The following is a 21,949-nucleotide window of genomic DNA, read 5'->3' as shown; positions in this document are numbered from 1 at the left end:
TCATGATAATTTCCTAAATTATCTACTTGTTTTCAGCTTGCCCCATTTAGTCCATTCCTTCCTGCTGCTACTGCTGCTGCTAAGTCACTTCAGTCGTGTCCGACTCTGTGTGACCCCATAGACGGAAGCCCACCAGGCTACCCCGTCCCTGGGATTCTCCAGGCACGAACACTGGAGTGGGTTGCCATTTCCTTCCCCAATGTGTGAAAGTGAAAAGTGAAAGTGAAGTCACTCAGTCGTGTCCGACCTTTAGCGACCCCACGGACTGCAGCCTACCAGGCTCCTCCATCCATGGGATTTTCTAGGCAAGAGTACTGGAGTGGCTTGCCATTGCCTTCTCCGCCATTCCTTCCTACTTCTGTCAAAACAATTTTTCTAAAGTGCCTTCAGAATACTAAATTCCCTCACATGGCATTTAAGGCTTCTCATTTGCCAACCAATGCCTGCCCCTCAATTTATAGTTATCACCATTAAGTGAACACCTACTATATACCAGGCGATATGCTAGGGCACTGGAGATAACAAGGTTAGACACAGATGGTGATTTAAAGGAACTACATGTGAATATATAATTATTGGAAAAAAAAAAAAAGGTTAAAGATGCAAATAGAAATATGAACACAGGAGCCCAGAGAAGGATGTAATTAATCCTGTCAGGGAGGAAACAGGCTGAGGTCAGGAAAGACTCTACAGAAGGCAATTAACAAAGAACTCTCTGCTCTTTCAAGAATGAACAGAACTCTCATGGTGGACATAAGCATGAAGATATAGGATGGTATGCTGAGGAAGATATAAATTCTGCTCTCTTCAAGGATTGCCTTTTTTAGATTTCTTAACCCTCCCCACCTGCCTCCAGTCAAGGTGAGTTAGGAGTTAGATCTCCTCCTTTATGTATTCCTTTGGACATATGATAATTATCATGGTTGGGTTTCCTTGTCACAGTCTCTTGCAGCAGACTTAAAAGATGAAGAGAAGATGGAATATCTTGTTAAGACTCTGGATTCTTAATGTGCACAGTGCCTGCACATGACACAATGGTCAATAAATGCTTGTTGAATGTGTGATTATATAATAGTTTGAGCAGTAAAATCTTAAATTAGAAGATAATTTGCCTCTTGGTTCATACAGTATACTCGACAAATTAAGAAGCCTTTCAACAGACTGAAGAAAGACAGCAAGATTGTAAAGTTACAGCAGATTCCTTCGAGATCAAACAGACTGCTTTCTCTCTAAGCCTGGGTAGTGGTGGTGGTGTTGCTATTCAGTTGCAAGTCATGTCTGACTCTTGAGACCCCATGGACTGTAGCCCACCAGGCTTCTCCATCAATTGGATTTCTCAGGCAAGAATACTGGAGTGGACAGACATTTCTCTCTCTGGGGGATCCTCCCAACCCAGGAATCAAATTTGCATCTCTTGCATTGGCAGGTGGACTCTTTACCACTGAGCTGCCAGGGAAGTCTGAGTTTACTTACAGGTTAAATGAAGGTGTCATATTAAGTGACCGAATCTACCTGCATAAAACCTTGCATTTGTCCCCACCCCTTCTGTCTAACTCCACAGGCATTTCCTAGAACAGATTTTTTAAAATAATTTTTTTCTTTTTTTGGATGTGGACCATTTTTAAAAGTCTTCAATGAATTTTTACAAGACTGTTTCTTTTTTATGTTTTTTGGCCGAGAGACATGTGGGATCTTAGTTCCCTGACCAGGGATCAAACCTGTACCCTGTGCACTGGAATGCAAAGTCTTAACCACTGGACTGTCAGGACAGTCTCTGGAACAGATTTTAAAAATATATCCAACCTGGATGACAAGAGCCTTCTCACTAGACTTCCTACCTTCAGTCTCTTCACAACAATTCACCTTCTACATTGCTGCCGTATTCATTTTCTGGCTCCAGTGATTTTCAAAACATCCCTTCCCACCCCACAACTGACTAGAGAGAAAAGTCTAACCTCTGCAGCCTGTCCTCAAAGTTATCTATCATCTGACCACAGCATCCGTTTCCATTCAACAAACTGGTTTGCTATTATTCTCCATGCAGGCTCATGACTTCTCACCTCACATTACTCTCTCCTTAGAATATGCTTTTCTACCTATAACTAGGAAGACTTAAACAGAAACTCCAATTCTACCATTTACTGATTGACAGTACACAAGTTATTTTAACCTTGAGTCTTAAGTTCTCTCATCTCTAAAAGAGGGGTTATGATACTTTGTCTGGTATCAAGTTGTTATGAGGATTAAAAAATAAGATAAAAGGCTGGGCACATAATAACTAATCAAAAAGTGATTTTATTATTACTACGCTTCAAGGTTAATTTAAAAGCCACAATCCTAAGATGTTCAATACTGCTAATTATTAGGGAAATGCAAGTCAAAACTGTAATGAGCCACGACCTTACACTGATCAGAATGGCCATCATTCTGACTACTGTAGACTACAGTCTACAAATAACAAGTGCTGGAGAAAGTGTAGAGAAAAGAAAATCCTAGCCATCTAGTCAAGGCTATGGTTTTTCCAGTGGTCATGTATGGATGTGAGAGTTGGATTGTGAAGAAAGCTGAGCACCGAAGAATTGATGCTTTTGAACTGTGGTGTTGGAGAAGACTCTTGAGAGTCCCTTGGACTGCAAGGAGATCCAACCAGTCCATTCTAAAGGAGATCAATCCTGGGTGTTCACTGGAAGGACTGATGCTAAAGCTGAAACTCCAATACTTTGGCCACCCCATGCAAAGAGCTGACTCACTGGAAAAGACTCTGATGCTAGGAGGGATTGGGGGCGGGAGGAGAAGGGGACGACAGAGAATGAGATGGCTGGATGGCATCACCGACTTGATGGACATGAGTTTGAGTGAACTCTGGGAGTTGGTGATGGACAGGGAGGCCTGGCGTGCTGTAATTCACGGGGTCGCCAAGAGTCGGACACGACTGAGCAACTGAACTGAACTAAACTACATTGTTGGTGGGAATTAAGCTGGTGTAGCCACTATTCAAAACACTAGAGAGGTTCCCCGGAAAACTAAAAACAGAATTACCAGATGATCCAGCAATCCCACTCCTGGGCATACATCCAGACAAAAAAATAATTCAAAAAGATATATGCACCCCTATGTTCACAGCAGCACTGTTCACAATAGCCAAGACATGGAAACAACCTAAGTGTCCATCGACAGACGAGTGAATAAAGAAGATGTACCATATATATATATAATTGTACATACATATACAATGGAATACTACTCAGTCATAAAGAGTAAAATAATGCCAAATGAAGCAACATGGATGCAACAAGAGATTATTGTACTAAGTGAAGTAAGTCAGAAAGAGAAAGACAAATACCGTACGACATCACTTATATGTGGAACCTAAAGTGAGTCACTCTGAAGAAGGAAATGGCAACCCACTCCAGTATTCTTGCCTGGAGAATCCCATGGACAGAGGAGCCTGGCAGGCTATAGATCACGGAGTCGCAAGAGTCGGACACGATTTAATGCCTAAAACACCACCATCATACTAAAGCGAGTCACTCAGTCATGCCTGATTCTCTGCAACCCCACGGACTGCAGCCCACAAAGCTCCTTTGTCCATGGGATTCTCCAGGAAAAGATACAGGGGTGGTTTGCTATTTCCTTCTCCAGGGGATCTTCCTGACCCAGGGATCGAACCCAGGTCTCCTGCACTGCAGGCAGATTCTCTACCAACTGAGCTACCAGGGATTACTTGTGGAACCTAAAATATCCCACAAATGAACCTATCTACAAAACAGGCACACAGACATACTTGTGGCTGCCAAAGGGGAAGGAGGGTGGAGGGAGTATGGACTGGAAGTTTGGGGTTAGGAGACACAAACTATTACATATAGAATGGATAAACAACAATGTCCTAACAAACAAACTAAACTATATTTAAGATCCTGGCATAAGCCATATTGAAAAAGAATATTAAAAAGAATAAATACATGTGTTAACTGAGTCACTCTGCTATACAGCCGAAATTAATACATCACAAATCAACTATTCTTCAATAAAAATAAATATATAAATGGCCAGTAAATATTTGAAAAGATGATTGTGTGCTTGTGTTTAACCACTCAGTAGTGTCTGACTCTTTGCAACCCCACGGACTGCAGCCCACCAGGCTCCTCTGTCCACGGGGATTCACCAGGCAAGAATACTGGAGTGGGTTGCCATGTCCTTCTCCAGGGGATCTTCCCAACACAAGGATTAAACTCAGGTCTCCCGCATTGCATGTGGATTCTTTACCAAAAATGTCACCAAATGGTCAGGAAAATTGAGGAACGCTGGGCTGGAAGAAGCACAAGCTGGAATCAAGATTGCTGGGAGAAATATCAATAACCTCAGATATGCAGATGACACTACCCTTATGGCAGAAAGTGAAGAGGAACTCAAAAGCCTCTTGATGAAAGTGAAAGAGGAGAGTGAAAAGATTGGCTTGAAGCTCAACATTCAGAAAACAAAGATCATGGCATCTGGTCCCATCACTTCATGGGAAATAGATGGAAAAACAGTGTCAGACTTTGTTTTTTTGGGCTCCAAAATCACTGCAGATGCTGATTGCAGCCATGAAATTAAAAGACGCTTGCTCCTTGGAAGGAAAGTTATGACCAACCTTGATAGTATATTAAAAAGCAGAGACATTACTTTGCCAACCAAGGTCCGTCTAGTCAAGGCAATGGTTTTTCCCGTGGTCATGTATGGATGTGAGAGTTGGACTGTGAAGAAAGCTGATCGCCGAAGAATCGATGCTTTTGAACTGTGGTGTTGGAGAAGACTCTTGAGAGTCCCTTATACTGCAAGGAGATCCAACCAGTCCATTCTAAAGGAGATCAATCCTGGATGTTCATTGGAGGGACTGATGCTAAAGCTGAAACTGCAATACTTTGGCCACCTCATGCGACGAGTTGACTCACTGGAAAAGACTCTGATGCTGGGAAAGGTTGGGGGCGGGAGGAGAAGGGGACGACAGAGAATGAGATGGCTGGATGGCATCACCGACTCTGTGGACATGAGTTTGAGTGTACTCCGGGAGTTGGTGATGGACAGGGAGGCCTGGCGTGCTGTGATTCATGGGGTCGCGGAGAGTCGGACACGACTGAGCGACTGAACTGAACTGAACTGAACAAAGTACAGTTTTCACCCACTTTATTAGCAGCCATTAAATTGACCATTAATAATCAGTTTGGGTTAGGGTATTGGTATAGGAAAGACTCACACCATTGGCAGAATTTTAAATTAGATTTTTCTTTAAGAGTGGTAACTTAAAAGAAAAAAGAATGGTAACTTAGCACTTTGTAACAATTTTTAAATGTATGTACCTCAGACTCTGTAAATTCTACTTCTTAGAGTTTATCCTGAAGAAATCCTGAGTCCCCATGGGGAAAACTAAGCCACATTCCTAATTAAAGTCCTCCTCCCAGTTGGAAGCAACCTCTCTCTCCTTTAAATTCCTCAGAGGCAGTCTTTACTTCTCTTAACACAGTTATCTTTGCTTTCTATTTCGCTATTTCGTTGTTTACAAATCTGGTTGTAGATATATCTCATCTACCTGGTGGTCTTTCAAACATTCTGAGAACAGAACCCATGGCTGATTCACCTTTTTGTTTCTCTTAATGCCTAAAACAAAGGCACTCAAGCATTGTATAAATAATAAAGAAAATCTTAAGAATTATATGTTTATTTTCAGATGAAAAAATAAACATTAAAGAATTCATATAAATGCACAGAAAAGTGTTCATATTCCCCTTCTTCTCTTCAGGGTAAGTACAACAGGAAGCATAATGCCTCTTGGATTATTTTAAAATGTACATGGTTGTCCTCACCTCATCAAGTGGGCACTTGATACCAAGGTTGCAAACAACTCAAAAGACAGTCTGTTTTGACCTAAAAACTCAAGGAGATGTTCTAGTCTTCATGAGAATTCTGAAAATACATTCCCTGTCTCCCTCAAGTGAGCTGAGATCTTAAAAAACTGCCTAGGGCTGACTGGGCTAGTCATTGCAGACACAGTTCCCCTCCTTGTTGGGGCTCAGAGGCAGCCCTCAAGATGCCTTAGAAACCATACATTCTAGGCAATGAATTGGCAGGTTTTCTTAGTAAAACAAAGAAAACACTTTCACATAATTTAAAAGGGAATTTGAGGATTCTGCATTTTTCAATGCCAATGCCTGGTTTGAATACTGACTACTATTTAATTTTTCACCTCTCAAGTCTTACAGATAATCCTTTGGTGATAGAAGCTGATGGTTTCCACACATGAAGTGATACATGCAGTCTTCCTGAAGATCTGTATCATATGGATACTCTTACAGAAAATGGAACAAGTAAGACTCTCTTCCCCACTGGAAAACAGTACTTATTTTGCTGATGTCAATTTATAGGAACCCAGCAGTAGAACTGGTCCAGCATTAATTCTTTAAATACAGGATCTTGGCTCTTACAAAAGCCTTTAAGATCAAATGGACTGAAAAATCAGTAAGCTAGCAGAAGAGGAATGGATTCAGTACAGAAGTAGAATAATCAATGACCTCGGAGATTTCAGACAAATCAGATTTTCTATTAAAGGCAGAGATATAAATATCACAAACACAACACAGACACAGAGAAACAAAAGCCTCCAACTCAACTTTCTGTTTGAAAACTTGTTAGGTCTAGAGAACTGCTCAGACCACAGCTGCTAATGGTTATGGATTTGGCAATCAAAATGTCTTTGTTAAAAAAGAAAAAAAAAGGTTTTAACTGCCTTACTATTGAGGTTACAAACCACAGCCTTGATGCATTGTTGCAGTCAACATCCTCCCTGCTGTTTTTGAGAGCTTACATCTGCTGCTGGCAGATAAAACCCTGGCAAGGCATGGGCTGATTCCAGGGGAATACAGAAGAAGTCTTAACTAGACTGCTCTCACCTACCTTTCTTTCCTGAGTTGAGGCTACAGCCTTTTCTGCATTGCTCCTAACTTGTTCAGGTTGATCTGTGGCCATTACTCAGGACAACTGACAGTCTAGCAGGATTTTTTCCTGGCACAAATCAGCCATGCCAGCCATATTACTTTTAGAAGATAAAAGGAAGATGAGTTCTTAGCTCAGGGGAAAGAATTTTAAGCACATATTTTTAAAGCCACTTATAGTGTAGTGCACTTGATTTTAAACAACCACCAATAAAACCTTTTCTGTTATTTCTTTTAAGGAACTAAATAATCATACTATGCCCAAAAATAAGTTAATCAAAGAAAGGCCAAGAATGAAAGCTCAGGAAGTAAATTACTGACTTCCTCTGGGGACGGAAAAATTTAGGAACAAGATGGAGAAGTAAAATATGGTCCCAAGTCACAAAGGAGATTAGTTTCGGTTGAAATAAAAATTACTAGGTCTACACAGGTTTTCAAAGAAAATGCAATTCAGCTTGGTGGTGAGGAATGAGCGTGAAGATGCAGAAAGAAGACATAAGTCAAGAAACTGCTTCCTGGATTATTGTCCCTCAGTGAGCTGATCTACGAGGACAAAAAAAACTCAAACGTATTTAGACCAGCACTTGCTAACGATATATACCACAAGATACTGGTATGTAAATACGTGGGGGTGGCAGGGGGTGGGGCTGTGGTCAAAAAGTTATGAGAACACTGTATACTATATTGATCAAATAAATCAGAGAATTACTTCAGAGAGTCATAATAGACACGAGCACATTAAGGGCTCTGAGAAACTCTGCAGCAAACAAACAAATTTATTAAATCCAAAAAAATTTTCCAAATCTGCATAAATTTTCTGTGCATCCACATAAACCCCTTATGCCTTCCCCTTTCTTTCCCCAGAGAACATCTATGCCATGGAACGGTTTGGGAAATGCTAGTCTAGAGCTATTATTCCTAAACTCTCAACTCATTCCTGAAAAAATGAGAATAACGTTAGTAAAACAGACTAGGCAATCACAATTCTTACATCACAGAACCCTAACTCAGAGACAGGTGGATGACCAAAGGTGCTTGGGACATTTTCCAAAAGATAACCAAATACCAAAGCTACAACCTTTGAAAGTGGTAAGAGCCTTATCCAATAAATAATCCCCTAAAAGAGTTATTATCAATTCTGGATACATTCATGTGCTACTCTCAAAAACAGAAGTAAAAACAAAACAACAAAAACCAATGCGGAAAAGCCACAGCAAACCTGACCATAGGAAAAACAGATATGGGGCTCCTGTTTGATGTAAGTCTCGTGGCTTTCGGCATTTGGGGATAGTCTAATGTCATACACATCAGGAAAATTCATAAACAGTTGCCAGGACCTCCAGCTGGGAACACATAGAGCACACATTTCTGGGTGCTGCCCTCATCATCCTCGGGATAAAAGATAGAAAATAAGCTCAAGGAGGGGTATCATGCTGACTGAAATAGAGAAATTCTTGAGAAACCAAAAAGATTTATTCTGTTAACTGAGTTTCTATTTCCATAAACCTTGTGGTACTCTACAGACTACGATTACAGCCTCCTACCCTTCTCAACACAAATTTGTGGCAGAAAGAAGATTGGTTAACTGCCTAGAAACTGATTTGACCTTGAATCAAGTGGTGGTCTGCCTGATCAACAAATGAGATAATAAAGGAATGCCCCTGGCCAAAACCCACCACACACAGGGCCAGATGCTCCTGTGTTCTCTTTGAGAATGCAGCAATCCTACGAAGGAAATATGATATATCAAGTGATATTAAGCTCTTCATGGATCTCTAAAACTGTAAAGTCTACATCAACAGAAGGAATTTTTACAATTATTATTTTTAGAATGAAAAAAAGGAAAAAGGGAGAAGAGAAGAGGAAAGAAGACACTGAAAAAAATGGGCAAAACGTCCATAGAAAGATAGAACAGGCACAAGGGTGTGGAAAACAAACGGCCTTCGTGTATCTGCAGTTTTGCCTAGGTCTAGCTCAGGTACTAAGGGCAAAACAAAAGGGCCAGAGTCAAAATTCATACCGATTGAAAGCACTGTACTCACAAACACAAAGTAATCAGAAAAGGGCTGAGGAGGCAATTCACAAGAAGCTGAAACACAGAAAACTAGAGGGATAATACCTATTGGCTAAAGCCTGTGAGGAACGAATAGAAAAAATGAGATGGATGAGAACAGTTTTTTGTTTTTTTAATTTATTTGGCTGCCCTGGGTCTTAGCTGTGTCATGTGGGGTATAGTTCCCTGCTGCTGCTGCTGCTAAGTCGCTACAGTCGTGTCCGACTCTGTGCGACCCCATAGACGGCAGCCCACCAGGCTCTGCCATCCCTGGGATTCTCCAGGCAAGAACACTGGAGTGGGTTGCCATTTCCTTCTCCAATGTGTGAAAGTGAAAAGTGAAAGTGAAGTTGCTCAGTCTTGTCCGACTAGTAGCAACCCCATGGACTGTAGCCCCACCAGGCTCCTCTGTCCATGGGATTTTCTAGGCAACAGGGATCAAACCCGCACTTTCCACATTGGGAATCTGGAGTCTCAGCCACTGAACCACCAGGAAAGTCCTTGGTTTTTCTTCTTTTTTCTAAGCAGACACTTAATTAATAATGAAAGGGAATTAAGAGTTTCTGAAAAACAAAGAATTAACTGAGAAAATTAAGGTGAAGAACATATTCTTAAGTACAGTGGTGGAACCCCTACTGCATAAAGTAACTGTTTTAAAAAACAGGAAAACCATACTGTTAGGGAAGACTCTTCAGGCTTTAAGGATGGGACTTTCCTATTTTGGATTCCTGCTAGTCTGAGTCTTAACATAAGGCTTAAATTTCTAAAGTTTTCCAATTAAGCTAAAGTCCTTCAGCTCCCTCTGCTGTTCAAAACTGTACTCTCTGCTTTGTGCTCAATCGTGTCTGACTCGGCAACCCCAGGCTCCTGTTGGAGGATTTCTCAGGTAAAATACTGGAATGGGTTGCCATTTCCGTCTCCAGGGGATCTTGCCAACCCAAGGACCGAACACGCATTTCATGCATTAGCAGGTGGATTCTTTACCACTGAGCCACCTTTAAATCTTTAGCAATCAAAACAAATAAAAATACATACAAGATGCATATACAAACACAAACACATACCCAAAGATGGCATGGTCCAGGCAATCAGAGTTCAAACATACATGTCTTTCATGAATTCTCTAGTCTGGACCAAATGTTTCAGAGTATATAACAAAATCTACCATTCCCACCATCTAACTGAAATAATTCAAGGAATAATGAACAGTTTCTTCCCCAAGAACAGGAAAGTTTTGTTAAGGAAAAGGACTCTACACTTACTAGTTAGATCGCGGCAGTAGCTTTTTAGGCAGAAATGTACATATACCAGTCCTCCACATACTACGAAGCAAAGCATCATCACTATGTTTTTGTTTGTTTCCTTCTGCTGTGGTCTTTTCTCTCTCCAGTATTTCCTCCTTAGGAGATTCTCCTCACATGTCTAAATTCAGTTTCTAGCTCCTTACCATATACAGGATACTCTGAGCTGAAGAATCTACAGGACAGCTATCCTGGCAAATCAAGCATCTGTCCAAAAGACATATTCTTTACTCACCTGATCCTTAAACTGCTTCTGGGACAAGCAGTCAATTAGGTCCACACAACCCAGCAGACAGCCTGATGGATAGTCATTGGGAAATTCCACATCTAAATTAAGAATAACAGAAGGATTATATAAATTTCCTTCTTTGTGACCCTGGAATTCACAAATCTGTTTTCAATTCTGAATAAATCATTTTCTCATCTGTTTGTAGACATAAGGAAAACCATGAAGCTTGTTACCTAGCACAATTGTTTGAATTTTAACAAAAATGTTGGTTAACTGGCTTAGTCCACTATCCACATCCTAAGCTCTAGGAAAATAAGCCTCAAACCACTGAAGTTCAGGGACCCCACAACTTCACTCCAAACACATCAATTCCACTAAACTCAACTGGATCGGACTAGAGTTTGGTAGTGCTGGGTTCTGGAAATTTGAGGTTTCAAGAGAGAAACTATAAAAAAGTAGTAAAAAACATAATAATGTCAGAATACAAATTTTAAAGAACCCAGTCATACCAGTCAAAACAAAAAGTTCTTTTTAAGGAAACATGCACTTCTGATTCTTAAAGCTTGATTTCTTAACTTTTAAAGGTGGTTCTGTAATTATTCTCTCATTTTACCTTCAAAACTACTATATGCATTGAATCAGGGAAAGGAAACCAAGACACCTAATGGTCAGAATTGTTTTTTAGGATATAAATTGAGAGTGCTTGCAGTGATTCTCAAAACTCACTGCTGAAGTCAACTAACTTTGATCTGTCCAAATCCGATTGCAGATGTCTATTTGAGTCACTCCCAATGAAAAAAGGTCTTATTTGTGGTTTTTCTTCCCAATCTAAAGATCCCAGAATTTCTAGTAGTTATTTTACTCTCATAATAACAAAAAATGTAGAAAATTAAGACTAGGTGGTTGATTCCTGGCGCTGGGAACTGAGATTGTTCTTTGTCTTGTTTGCGGACTAAATGCTTGGAATAGCTGTCCATGATTTGCCACACACACACACAAAGTTTAAAGTCCCTTTCAGCCAAAAAAACCCAAAAAAAGCCACAGGAAGAAGGAAGTGAAAGAGGATGAACGTCAATGACTTCTCTCAACAAAGTAAGACTGAAATTAGAAGTGTATGTGGCTGTTACCTTTCCCACGGAGGAGGAGATAAGTAGTCTGGAGTTCTGAGACTTCTTGAGGAGAGGGTCTTTTTGCTGTGGCTGCTATCCAAAGTCTTCCTCTGTGAGGGGTGTACCAACTTCTGCCCTCCACCCTTAAACAAATACAAATTTAGTGGGAAGAATCTAAATGCTAGTGTCTACTAAAAAAACGTAGTGATGCTTTGGTTCCTAGTATGTGGAGGACTGGTACGTGGACATTTCTGCCTAAAAAAACAATTCACACACACACACAAAATAACTATTGCCATGATCTAGCTAGTAACTGTAGAGTCCTCCTCCCACAGAGGATCTCACACGTTCGAGCTAAGTCACTCAGGCATGTCCGACTCTACAACCCTATGGACTGCAGCCCACCAGGGTCCTCTGTCCATGGTTTCTCCAGACAAGAATACTGGAGTGGGTTGCTAGTTCATTCTCCAGGAGGATCTCATTAACATACAGAAAATTATCCAGGTGAGCCAAGAGATCTACAGATGATATCTCACCAAGAGGGGTATTTCTGGTAGAAAAAAAATAAATTTCTCCTATAATACCTTTCCCTTGATTATGAACCCTGTTCCCTAGTTTTCCCTTTCATTAGAACAAACACAATTAATCTCAGTTCCTATTTTTTACCTATCTCTGTAACTTAGAAATGAAGCTTTCCACCAGCCTTTGGACCTCCATGATCCAAATTTTCTGTTTTCAAAGCATCTGAGTTGTATCACAAAAATTAAAATCCTTGCCTCTGAGTCATAAAAGATTTGTTCATTGTTCTCCAACCTGACAGAAAAATTCTCACTCACACATAATTCCTCAAGAATAGTACTTTCATAGTTACTATTTAAGAGTTTAACTAGATAAAAATGCTATCATCTTTAAATTGCAACCATATTCATTTATATTTTCTAAGTATTTTAAAAAGGGTTATATTCTTTGTAGATAAACAACCTGTTAACTAATTTGAAAGAATCTTAAAGTAGAATAATAAAATGCAATCAGGAGAATGTTACAGCTATCTACTTTCTAAGGATTACAGAAAGATGTGTCTCCTTTAGTTTCTAAAAGACAAAATAAAGTAGCCTGATAATATATTTGCCTTATAATGGGAAACAGAGAAATTCTCTTATCCTCAGTTTTCTAACATAGATGAACTGGAAGAGCACCAGGCTCGTGGTGGATACCCAATAAGTGGAGAATGTATCAATACATTTCTTCCCTCTACTCCAAATGATCCCAAGGGATACTGGGAAAACAGTCTCACAAATGTGGCAGAACCACCCACTTTGTTTCTGTGGGATTAGTGACTGTGGGTTGGATGCTGTTCATCCTGTTCTTTTCAGTGAGAAAATGTGGATAACACAGATCCAAAATAGGATGAGAGCAATATAAACATTCTGATTCCCTCAGCAGAAAGCAAGCTGTTTCGTATTCTACTCTGGGAAAGGAAGACACCTCAACTGCAGAGAACGGAATGAGAAGAACAGACATCTGAGCGCCCAGGTGCCCTGGAGCAGAAGCAGATTCACATGCACTTGTAATGCCACTACGTACGTGGATTATGGAACATTTAGGAGGCAAAGCAGGAAAGCCGGACTTTCAAGAAGGGAGAAAAATGGTAACGCACCTTCATGAGGAGGTAAATCACAGCTAACCATGGAAAACACTAAAGTTGAAATGATTGCTCCTAAATTCTGATAATAATTTTCTTTCAAGAAAGCAAAGAAATGACTGAAGCTTACAAAGTAAGAGTGGAAACAGCACTTTGAAAACCAGAACTCTAGTTCTGTATCTGCCACTAACTAGGCTTTTCAATTCAGAGCAAGCTATTGGGTTAGTCAAAATGTCTGTTTGGGTTTGTTTTTTTTTTTTAATTTTTGGCTGCACTGGATCTTTGCTGCAGTGTGTAGGCTCTACATGGCGGCATGTGGGCTTATCTCGAGTTGCGGTGTGCAGACTTCTCTTGTTATGCAGCACAGGCTCTAGAGTGCCCAGGCTTCTTCAGTCGTGGCTCATGGGCTCTCGAGCTGCAGTGCACAGGCTTAGCTGCCTCACAGCATGTGGGATCTTGACCAGCGATGGAACCCCCGTCCCTTGCACTGCAAGGTGGACTCTTAACCACTAGACCACCAGGGGAGTCCTCATTCAGGTTTTTCATAACATGTTATGGAAAAATCCGAACATATATTTTGGTCAATCCAATACTTTGCCTGCTTAAGTGTTTAAGACTGTAATAATACTGGACTGAGATACTTCAATACAGCTACTGTTTTGAAAAGTATAAAATTGTATTTAAATATAAGGCATTATTATTGTGATGAGTTAGGACACTGCCAGGGATATAAAATTCTAACAGATAAAACAAGAAGGAAAAAAGAGGTATTTGTATCCTCACACTCACTGCAGTATTATTTACAACAGCCAAGACATGGAGACAATGTAAATGTCCATCAATGGATGGATGAAGATTATTCAGCCATAAAAGAAAACAAAGTCTTGCACTTGCAACCATATGAACCAACCTTGAAGAATTATGCTAAGTAAGTCAGACAGAGAAAGATAAATATTTTACGATCTTACTTTACGTGTAGACTCTGAAAAAAGCAAACTCATAAATACAGTGGTAGACTGAGTGAAGGCAGTCAGAAGGTACAAACTTTTAATTATAAGATAAACCCTGGGGATGTGATGTACAGCACAGTGACTATAGTTAATAATACTGTATTGCATATTTGAAAGCTGCTAAGAGAGTAGGTCTTGAAACGTCTCATCGCAAGAAACAAAAAAATTTGTAACTATGCAAGGTGATGGATTTAAGACAAACATATCATGGTGATCATTTTGCAAAATATACATATATATGTAATTATGCTGTACGCCCTGACGATGTTTTATGTCCATTATATCTCAATAAAACTAGGGAAACAAGGGAGAATGAACATATAATAGTAAGTGAATGAAGAAAACCATGAACATATATATACATATTATGACCTCACTATATAACAATTTGCGAAGGATAAAGGATATAAACAAACACTCCAAAATTATAACAACAGCTATTTTTAGGCAGTGGAATTATAGATGATCTTTCTTTTTCTAGCTCATTTTCTGTATTTATCAATTTTCTGTTTACATTTACAAAAGCAAAGGGAACAGTTGAATGCAAAGGAAATATATGAAACCATGGAAGAGTAAGCTATCACCATTACTCATATGTACAATGACTTTACAATACCTCTACTTATCCTTACTACTCCTCCCCACTTTTTGTAGAAAAGGAATTTGTGGTAAAACAGCTTCTTAATATGGTTATTCATATTAAAAGACAGACGTATAGATAGAAAAACAAAGTCATAATTAGGCTAGTGAAAAAAAAAATAGGCATAAGAACTCTGAATTTCCAATAGGATCAAACCATTAAGGCTGCTGAGTGCTATATTACAAAGGCAAAGGCAAGAGAAGTTTTCTCAATAAACTTCCTTCCAAAGAAGAAAAAACTTACATTCTATTCTTTGTTATGACTAGGATCTGTCATCTTTCTAAACTCAGTTTCTTTTAAACTATTCAGTTAAAAAAAAAAGTCCATAACATGCATGAATACACTGCTTAAAGTTCTATGTGCCGAAGAGTATTATAAATCATTGCTAGGCTGGGAAGAAGAATCCCAATCCATAAAGCTAAATCAAATTTACGTAAACTCTTTCACTGTCAAAATTCACTTCTGTCCTTACCTTTTAATCCCTCGGACAAGCAGAGAAGCCCAAGGCTGATGCATAGAAAGGCACCAGCCGCCATCAAAGCCTTCCTGAAATTCTTGGTCCTGGATTCGAAACTGATGCCGACATGAGCTGAACTCTAGTCCTGATCCTGCTGGATGGAAAGCCTTCTTCTGTGAGGCTGCACCCGTCTGGTCTATCCACTATGCAAGAAAGAAATCAAACACATAATTTTGTCTGACAAGAGAAATATCTGGAGTAGGCATACAAAATGAGATGAATTCTAATAATAATGAATCATGCGGCGAACATTCTCTTAGAAAAATGTACCCCAACCTTTGTCTGAAACAAAGTCAAAAAAAGTGGAGAAGGTATAAATTCAGCAGAAGTCCCAGGTATGATAACATGGTCCCATCTTAAAGGATAGTTAGATAATGCTGAATTCTCCAAATATAGCTTCTTAATTTCAGCAAGAGCACAACTATCAGACCAAATAACTGGTTTGAAATTATTAATGATCCATACTAGATTCTGGGCAATTTTCAAATACAGTTCTATCAGCCAAATGAAGGTTCAACATTTTGGTTCACATGTTCTTCACATGCTTAAGGAACTGGGTCACATACTGTTACCATGATAAAGCCAAACAGATGGTTTCAGTGGGCAGAGGTTCTCACTGTTGGATATATGAAGTTATTAATACTCTTACTCTTATCCTGCAATGAACAACTTGTCCCCTAAAAGAAAGGATGGAGCACACTGAAACAAGGCTCCCATCATGTAAAAAGAATACCAAATTACAGGCTACGAATAATTATAGGAGGCTAAAGAGTCTTGGCAGTAGTTCAGTCAGAGAATGACAAAGGTTAACATTTCTTCCTGAGCAAGAAGACTGAGTGCTCTGAAATTTATTTACAAAAAAAGAGGCTCTGTCTGGATGATGAGGTTCTCAGTTAGTTGTGTTAATTTATTAATCTTTTATTTAATAATTTATAGGGAAAACAAAAATGTTAGGAGGGTAGAGGCTCTAAGCAATCATTTAACCCCTAAGATTTCAGTTTTCTCAACTGTAAAATGATGGAGTTGGACTAAATGAATCTCTAAGAATCTTTCTGCAATAAAATGACTGTAATTAATTGTGTCATAACTAAAAAAAACCCCTTATTGAGTACTTAATGCAGTATATGTGAAAAGCATATAAAGTAGGAAGACATAAAATACAAAAAAAGACAAGGTTCTTGCTTTCAAGGAACTTACAATCCTAGTAGAAGACAGACACTTAAATAACTGTCCAAAACATAAGGCAGATATGAGTAATTACTACACAAGGATTTAAGTCCATAAGTGGGAACACAGAAGCACAACTGATTCATTACAGGGGAAAAAAGTGATTTCATAAAAATGTTGGTATTTGAACAATCCTGAGGCCCAAATTCTCTGGTTCTATCTCTATTACAGTTCTAATTCATATTACCTGCTTTTCTACCCCACAGCTACTGTTCTAAATTAATCTTATTGTCTTTAATAATACTATTTTAGAGTCTGCTAACCCATCTCATCTCCATTTTTAACCTCTAAATAACTCTCTACTGCCCGAGGAACACTAACCTGGGCCCTCATCGTCTTCACTCTATGCTAGCTCAATCATTGTCCTAGCAATTTCCCTGCTTCTGTCTTACTTTCCCCCCCATTCCGCTCTCTACACAGGTATGCAAGTCATGCCAGTCTTCTGCTAAAATTCTTCAAAGACTCTTCCCTGTCTGTGTGTGTGCTTAGTCACCCAGTCATGTTCAACTCTTTGCAACCCCATGGATTGTAGCCAACCAGGCTCCTTGGTCCATGGGGATTCTCCAGGCAAGAATACTGGAGTGGGTTGCCTTGCCCTCCTCCAGGGGATCTTCCTGACCCAGGGATTGAACCCAGGTCTCCCGCATTGCAGGAGGATTCTTTATCATCTGAGCCACCAGGGAAACCCACTGTCTTCCCTACTTTAGAATAAAACCAAACTCTTGAGATACAAGGGCTTTCATGATATGATGTTACCTACTATACTGGAATGAGTAGCATCCCTCTCAAATTTATGTCCTCCCAGAACTTGTGAAATTGACTTTATTTGCAAACAGATGTAATCAAGCTAAGATAGAGTCATACTGGATTAGGGTGAACCCCAAATCCAGTGACTGATACCCTTACAAAAGGAGAGAGGAAAAAAAGGATAGAATACCTAGAGACAAAGACATACAGGGAAGAAGTCCACATAAAGGCAGAGGCAGAGAGTAGAGTGATGCAGCTATAAACTAAGGGATGCCCAGGGTCACCAGAACCTCAAAGAAACAACGAAGCATTCTCCCATAGAACATTTGGAGGAAGTGGGGCCCTGCCAACACTTTGATTTCAGTGCTGAGAATTGTGAGAGAATAAAATTCTGTTGTCTTAAGCCAACCAGCTGTGGTCTTTTATTACAGCTGCCCTGGGAAACTAATACACTTAATAGTGTATTAACAGTTTAATCTCTAAGAATACTTAGTTACTCGTGGTTCTCCCAACCTACAGTGCTCTCAAGCTGCTAAGAGCCTTTGTATGTGTTATACCATCTACCTAGAAGTCCCTCCCCAAATCTGTCTGCTTATTCATTCCTTAAGTCTCTTCTCAAACACCATTTCTTTTGTGACTCCTGTGAGTTTATGATCTCTCTCCTAATGACATGTGTCTATTATAGCAATTATGTTAAGGAACTGAAATTCTTTGTATTAAAACACATCTTCCCATTAAACTTGAAGTCCTTAAAAACCTCAAGAGCTTTTATCTTTTAATTTCCCAGCACTTAGCAGAGGGCTTCCCATGTGGCACAGTGGTAAAGAATCCACCTGCCAAGGCAGCAGTAGCAAGAGACTTGGGTTCGATCCCTAGGTCGAGAAGATCCCCTGGAGTAGGAAATGGCAACCTGCTCCAGTATTTTTTGCCTGGAAAATCCCAAGGACAGAGGAGCCTGGCATGCTGCAGCCCATGGGGTTGCAAAAAGTCGGACACAACTGAGCATGCATGCGGGCATTCAGCAAAGAACCTGGCATATGTACAGTGCTGCATGAGGATCTCCAGCTAAACTGTCTAAAGCACTGCTCAGATTGCATCTCTCTGTTTAAGAACATTCTATGATTCACATTTATGAAATAAAAATGTGAAAACTTTCTAGCTGAACATTTAACTCTTTAGTGATCTGACTCTACCTACTTAACCCCACTCTATTTCTATGAAAATTCCTTTTATGGGTACTACATTTGTAGTCCAAATTCACTGTTCCCTATAGAGTTGATGCTTGAATGATACAGGTTTGAACTATGTGGGTCCATTTATACGTGGTTTTTTTTTTCCAATAATAAATACTAAATAAATAAATGAATACTGTAGAACTACATGATTGGTTGTAGATGTGGAACCTACTGTGGATGTGGACCTACTTTACGGTATAACTGAAACACAAATTTTTGACTGTGCAGAGGGCCACCACTCCCAGTCCTTCCTACACTGTTCAGGGGTGTGTGAGTGTGTGTGTGTGTGTGTGTGTGTGTGTGTGTCCTTCCTACACTGTTCAGGGGTGTGTGTGTGTGTGTGTGTGTGTGTCTGTGTGTGTGTGTGTCTGTGTGTGTGTGTGTCTGTGTGTGTGTGTGTGTGTCTGTGTGTGTGTGTGTGTCTGTGTGTGTGTGTGTGTGTGTCTGTCTGTGTGTGTGTGTGTGTCTGTGTGTGTGTGTGTGTCTGTGTGTGTGTGTCTGTGTGTGTGTCTGTGTGTGTGTCTGTCTGTGTGTGTTTCCCATGCCTTGCTCCTACGGTTAATTCTGACTGGACTGTTTTTTCCCCCACCATCCCCAAACACCATTTACTTTGATACTTACTTTTAATAAATGCCAGTTTCCCTATAAAAGCCTCTTTTATTCCTCTCAACTGTCTTTCCCTCCTCTGGGTTTCCACTGTACTTATTTATATCTTTATCAATATTAGAACTGAATATGTAATCTTTTCCACTACTAGTCCATGAGTTCTTTGAGGACAGAAGCAGTGTCTAGTTGATCACTTACTTCTGGGATTATACACATTAGATGCTCAACGTACTTAATGTCAAAATGTATGACAACAATGAGTAAGTGAATTAATGTATTAATTTACAATACAACACTAGGGGACTACCCACATTCTATAAAAGACAAACAAAGAGCATTAACAAAAGGACCATGGGAGTATTGTTTAAATCTCTATGTGTGCGTATGCTAAGTTGCTTTAGTCGTGTCCAACTCTTTGCAACCCCGTGGTCTGTAGCCCATCAGGCTTCTCTGTCCATGGGATTTTCCAGGCAAGAATACTGGAGTGGATTGCCATGCCCTCTTCGAGGGAATCTTTCCAACCCACGTCTCTCTTATGGTCGTCTACATTGAGACCACAGGCAGATTCTTTATCACTAGTGCCACCTGAGAAGCCCTTAAACCTCTAGCATACTTAACAAAACCTTCTCTTGGGTAATACTCAAATGGTAACTTGTTACAAGTGCTGCAAAAAAAAATTGGACAAACTGGGTCAGAGAATAAGGTGGGTAGGAGTATTAAGAGAGCAGATTGGTGTCTATAGCCTATGAAACAGGCACACTTGAAAGACGAAATATCTGGGCCCAAACTTTTCTCACCATCAGTTAGAGCAAAGATCCACTAACCTGGGGAGGGGGCTGGTACAGGTTGGGATTCACCAGAAGTCCCAAAGGCTCTTCAGAAGATCTATCCAGTTTGGTCAGTGGTTGGTTCAAGGTTCCATTGGCAATGGCATGTATTGCCTCATCTAGTCTGTGATAACAAACCAAAGGATGCAGTAATTGGCAATGTCCTACGCTCAGAATATGCTTAGTTGGCACACACATAAGACACTTCATTAGTAACAATTTGAAATTCAAAGAGGGCTCCACAGATGACGTTCCCTGCTTCCCCTATTAACTTCCCCTTCCCTTCTCTTCTCTTCACTCCAAGAACCCTAAGGAAGAGGAGTTAGTAAAAGTTTCAGAACACTAAGAAAACAGGTAGCGCACATTATAATCACTCATCTTTTTAACGTTATTAAAAATGACAAGATTAGAAAACTTGCCTGGAAACACTCTGACCCACAGAAGAGTATTCTAGGGCAGACTATTTCTCAACACCTTCAATTATTCTTCTGCCTGCTCAACAGTCCCTTCCCATTCCTCCATGCTGATCTGAATTCTATCCTTGCTTCGTGGCCCAGAATTTCTAAGGAGTCCCTCCACCCACCCAGCACAAAAGTACTTATTCCTTTCTCTGAAGTCCTGCAGCACTTACTATTTAAAGAGTCACCAAATATACCCCATGTTATCCTGTGTCTATGGTGTTTGCTATGAATATTTGGCTCTCAACCTATAAAAGAATGTGATGATTTCAATTAAAGAGTATGGAACTAGTCCTACTGGTTAGTAAGTGATCACACGTCCTGCAGGAACCATATCTTACTCTGCTCTACAGCTCTTCATTACTTGCCACTGTACTACCATGCCCCTGCTTGACAAACGTTCGTGGAAGATGGTAATTCTAAACATAAATTCTAAACAACATAATGAAAAGGTTCTAGAAGGGAAGGCTGAACCTGACCTTGAATACAATTAAAGAGGTATTTGTTAGGAACTTCTTACACACAAGGCACCTTAAAAGGGGAGGAGATCAGGGTTTTCCTGCCTTCAGGAAGCTTTGACTCTAAGTGGCAGGTTTAAGACAGCTAAAATAATGATAAACAAAACATGAGAGGATGTAATTATTACTGAGACAGATACAATCCATTTGGTAGTTACTACTTGTCATCTCATGTGTTGTACCAAGAAGGTTCAAAGGGGAGGCAGATATTTGAAAGGCAAAGTTGGGAGGAAGGATTTCCAAAGCAAGGGAAAAGCAGAAACAAAGACATGAAGCAAGGACAAAACAAAACAAAAATTACAAGAATTTGAGGTAAGAAGTGAGTCTAAAATAGGACAGGGAGAGTGAAATATAAAGGCGGGAAACAGATTTAAGACACAGTACACTGGTTGACGTCTAGAACTCCAGAATCTACTGAAGAAAAAATACAAATAGCTACTAAATACATTTTAGAATGCTCACACTTACTATCATACAACCAAAGCGGGGAAAAAGTGAATAAAAATATGATAACCATTTTTTATGTATCAGAATGGCAACTATTTTTTTGTTGTTGTTAAGAAACAGACAAAGAAACTAGCATCTTGGTATCTAGCGTCAAAAAGTCAAAAGCTATGCACAATTTGAATTTTGAGATAGCGTCCAATTTTACTTCTAAAAGTCTGCGCTGCTTTTTATTGAACATAAAAATGATTTTTGTTATAAAAATCATGCATATTATGGAAAACAAGAAAATACAAATTAATATAAAATGAAAAATTCCTATACCCATCACCCAGAAATAATTTTTATTTATATCTGTGTATCATACATGCAATAGTTGAAAACAAATTTACTGAAGTTAGTGGCAGAATTTGCCTTA

General features: G+C 39.7%; 1 protein-coding gene across 1 annotated transcript in view; it reads right to left on the bottom strand.

Annotated features, from left to right (window-relative positions):
- TRIP4 (thyroid hormone receptor interactor 4) overlaps positions 1-21,949 on the bottom strand; it is a 54,356-nt gene that overhangs the window by 13,709 nt on the left and 18,698 nt on the right. Inside the window, exons 8-11 of the mRNA XM_055437454.2 lie at positions 20,109-20,235; positions 15,425-15,612; positions 11,679-11,803; positions 10,558-10,649 (exon numbers count right to left, since the gene is read on the bottom strand). Of these exons, the coding sequence (XP_055293429.1) occupies positions 10,558-10,649; positions 11,679-11,803; positions 15,425-15,612; positions 20,109-20,235 (532 nt within the window). The remainder of the gene's footprint in view (positions 1-10,557; positions 10,650-11,678; positions 11,804-15,424; positions 15,613-20,108; positions 20,236-21,949) is intronic.

Source organism: Moschus berezovskii, chromosome 9 (genome assembly GCF_049115385.1).
Source record: "Moschus berezovskii isolate FMDL1 chromosome 9, NW_MosBer_1.0, whole genome shotgun sequence".
Lineage (NCBI taxonomy): Eukaryota > Metazoa > Chordata > Mammalia > Artiodactyla > Moschidae > Moschus > Moschus berezovskii.
Note: the sequence above shows the minus strand (reverse complement) of the source record. Positions and strands in the feature narration are given on the sequence as shown.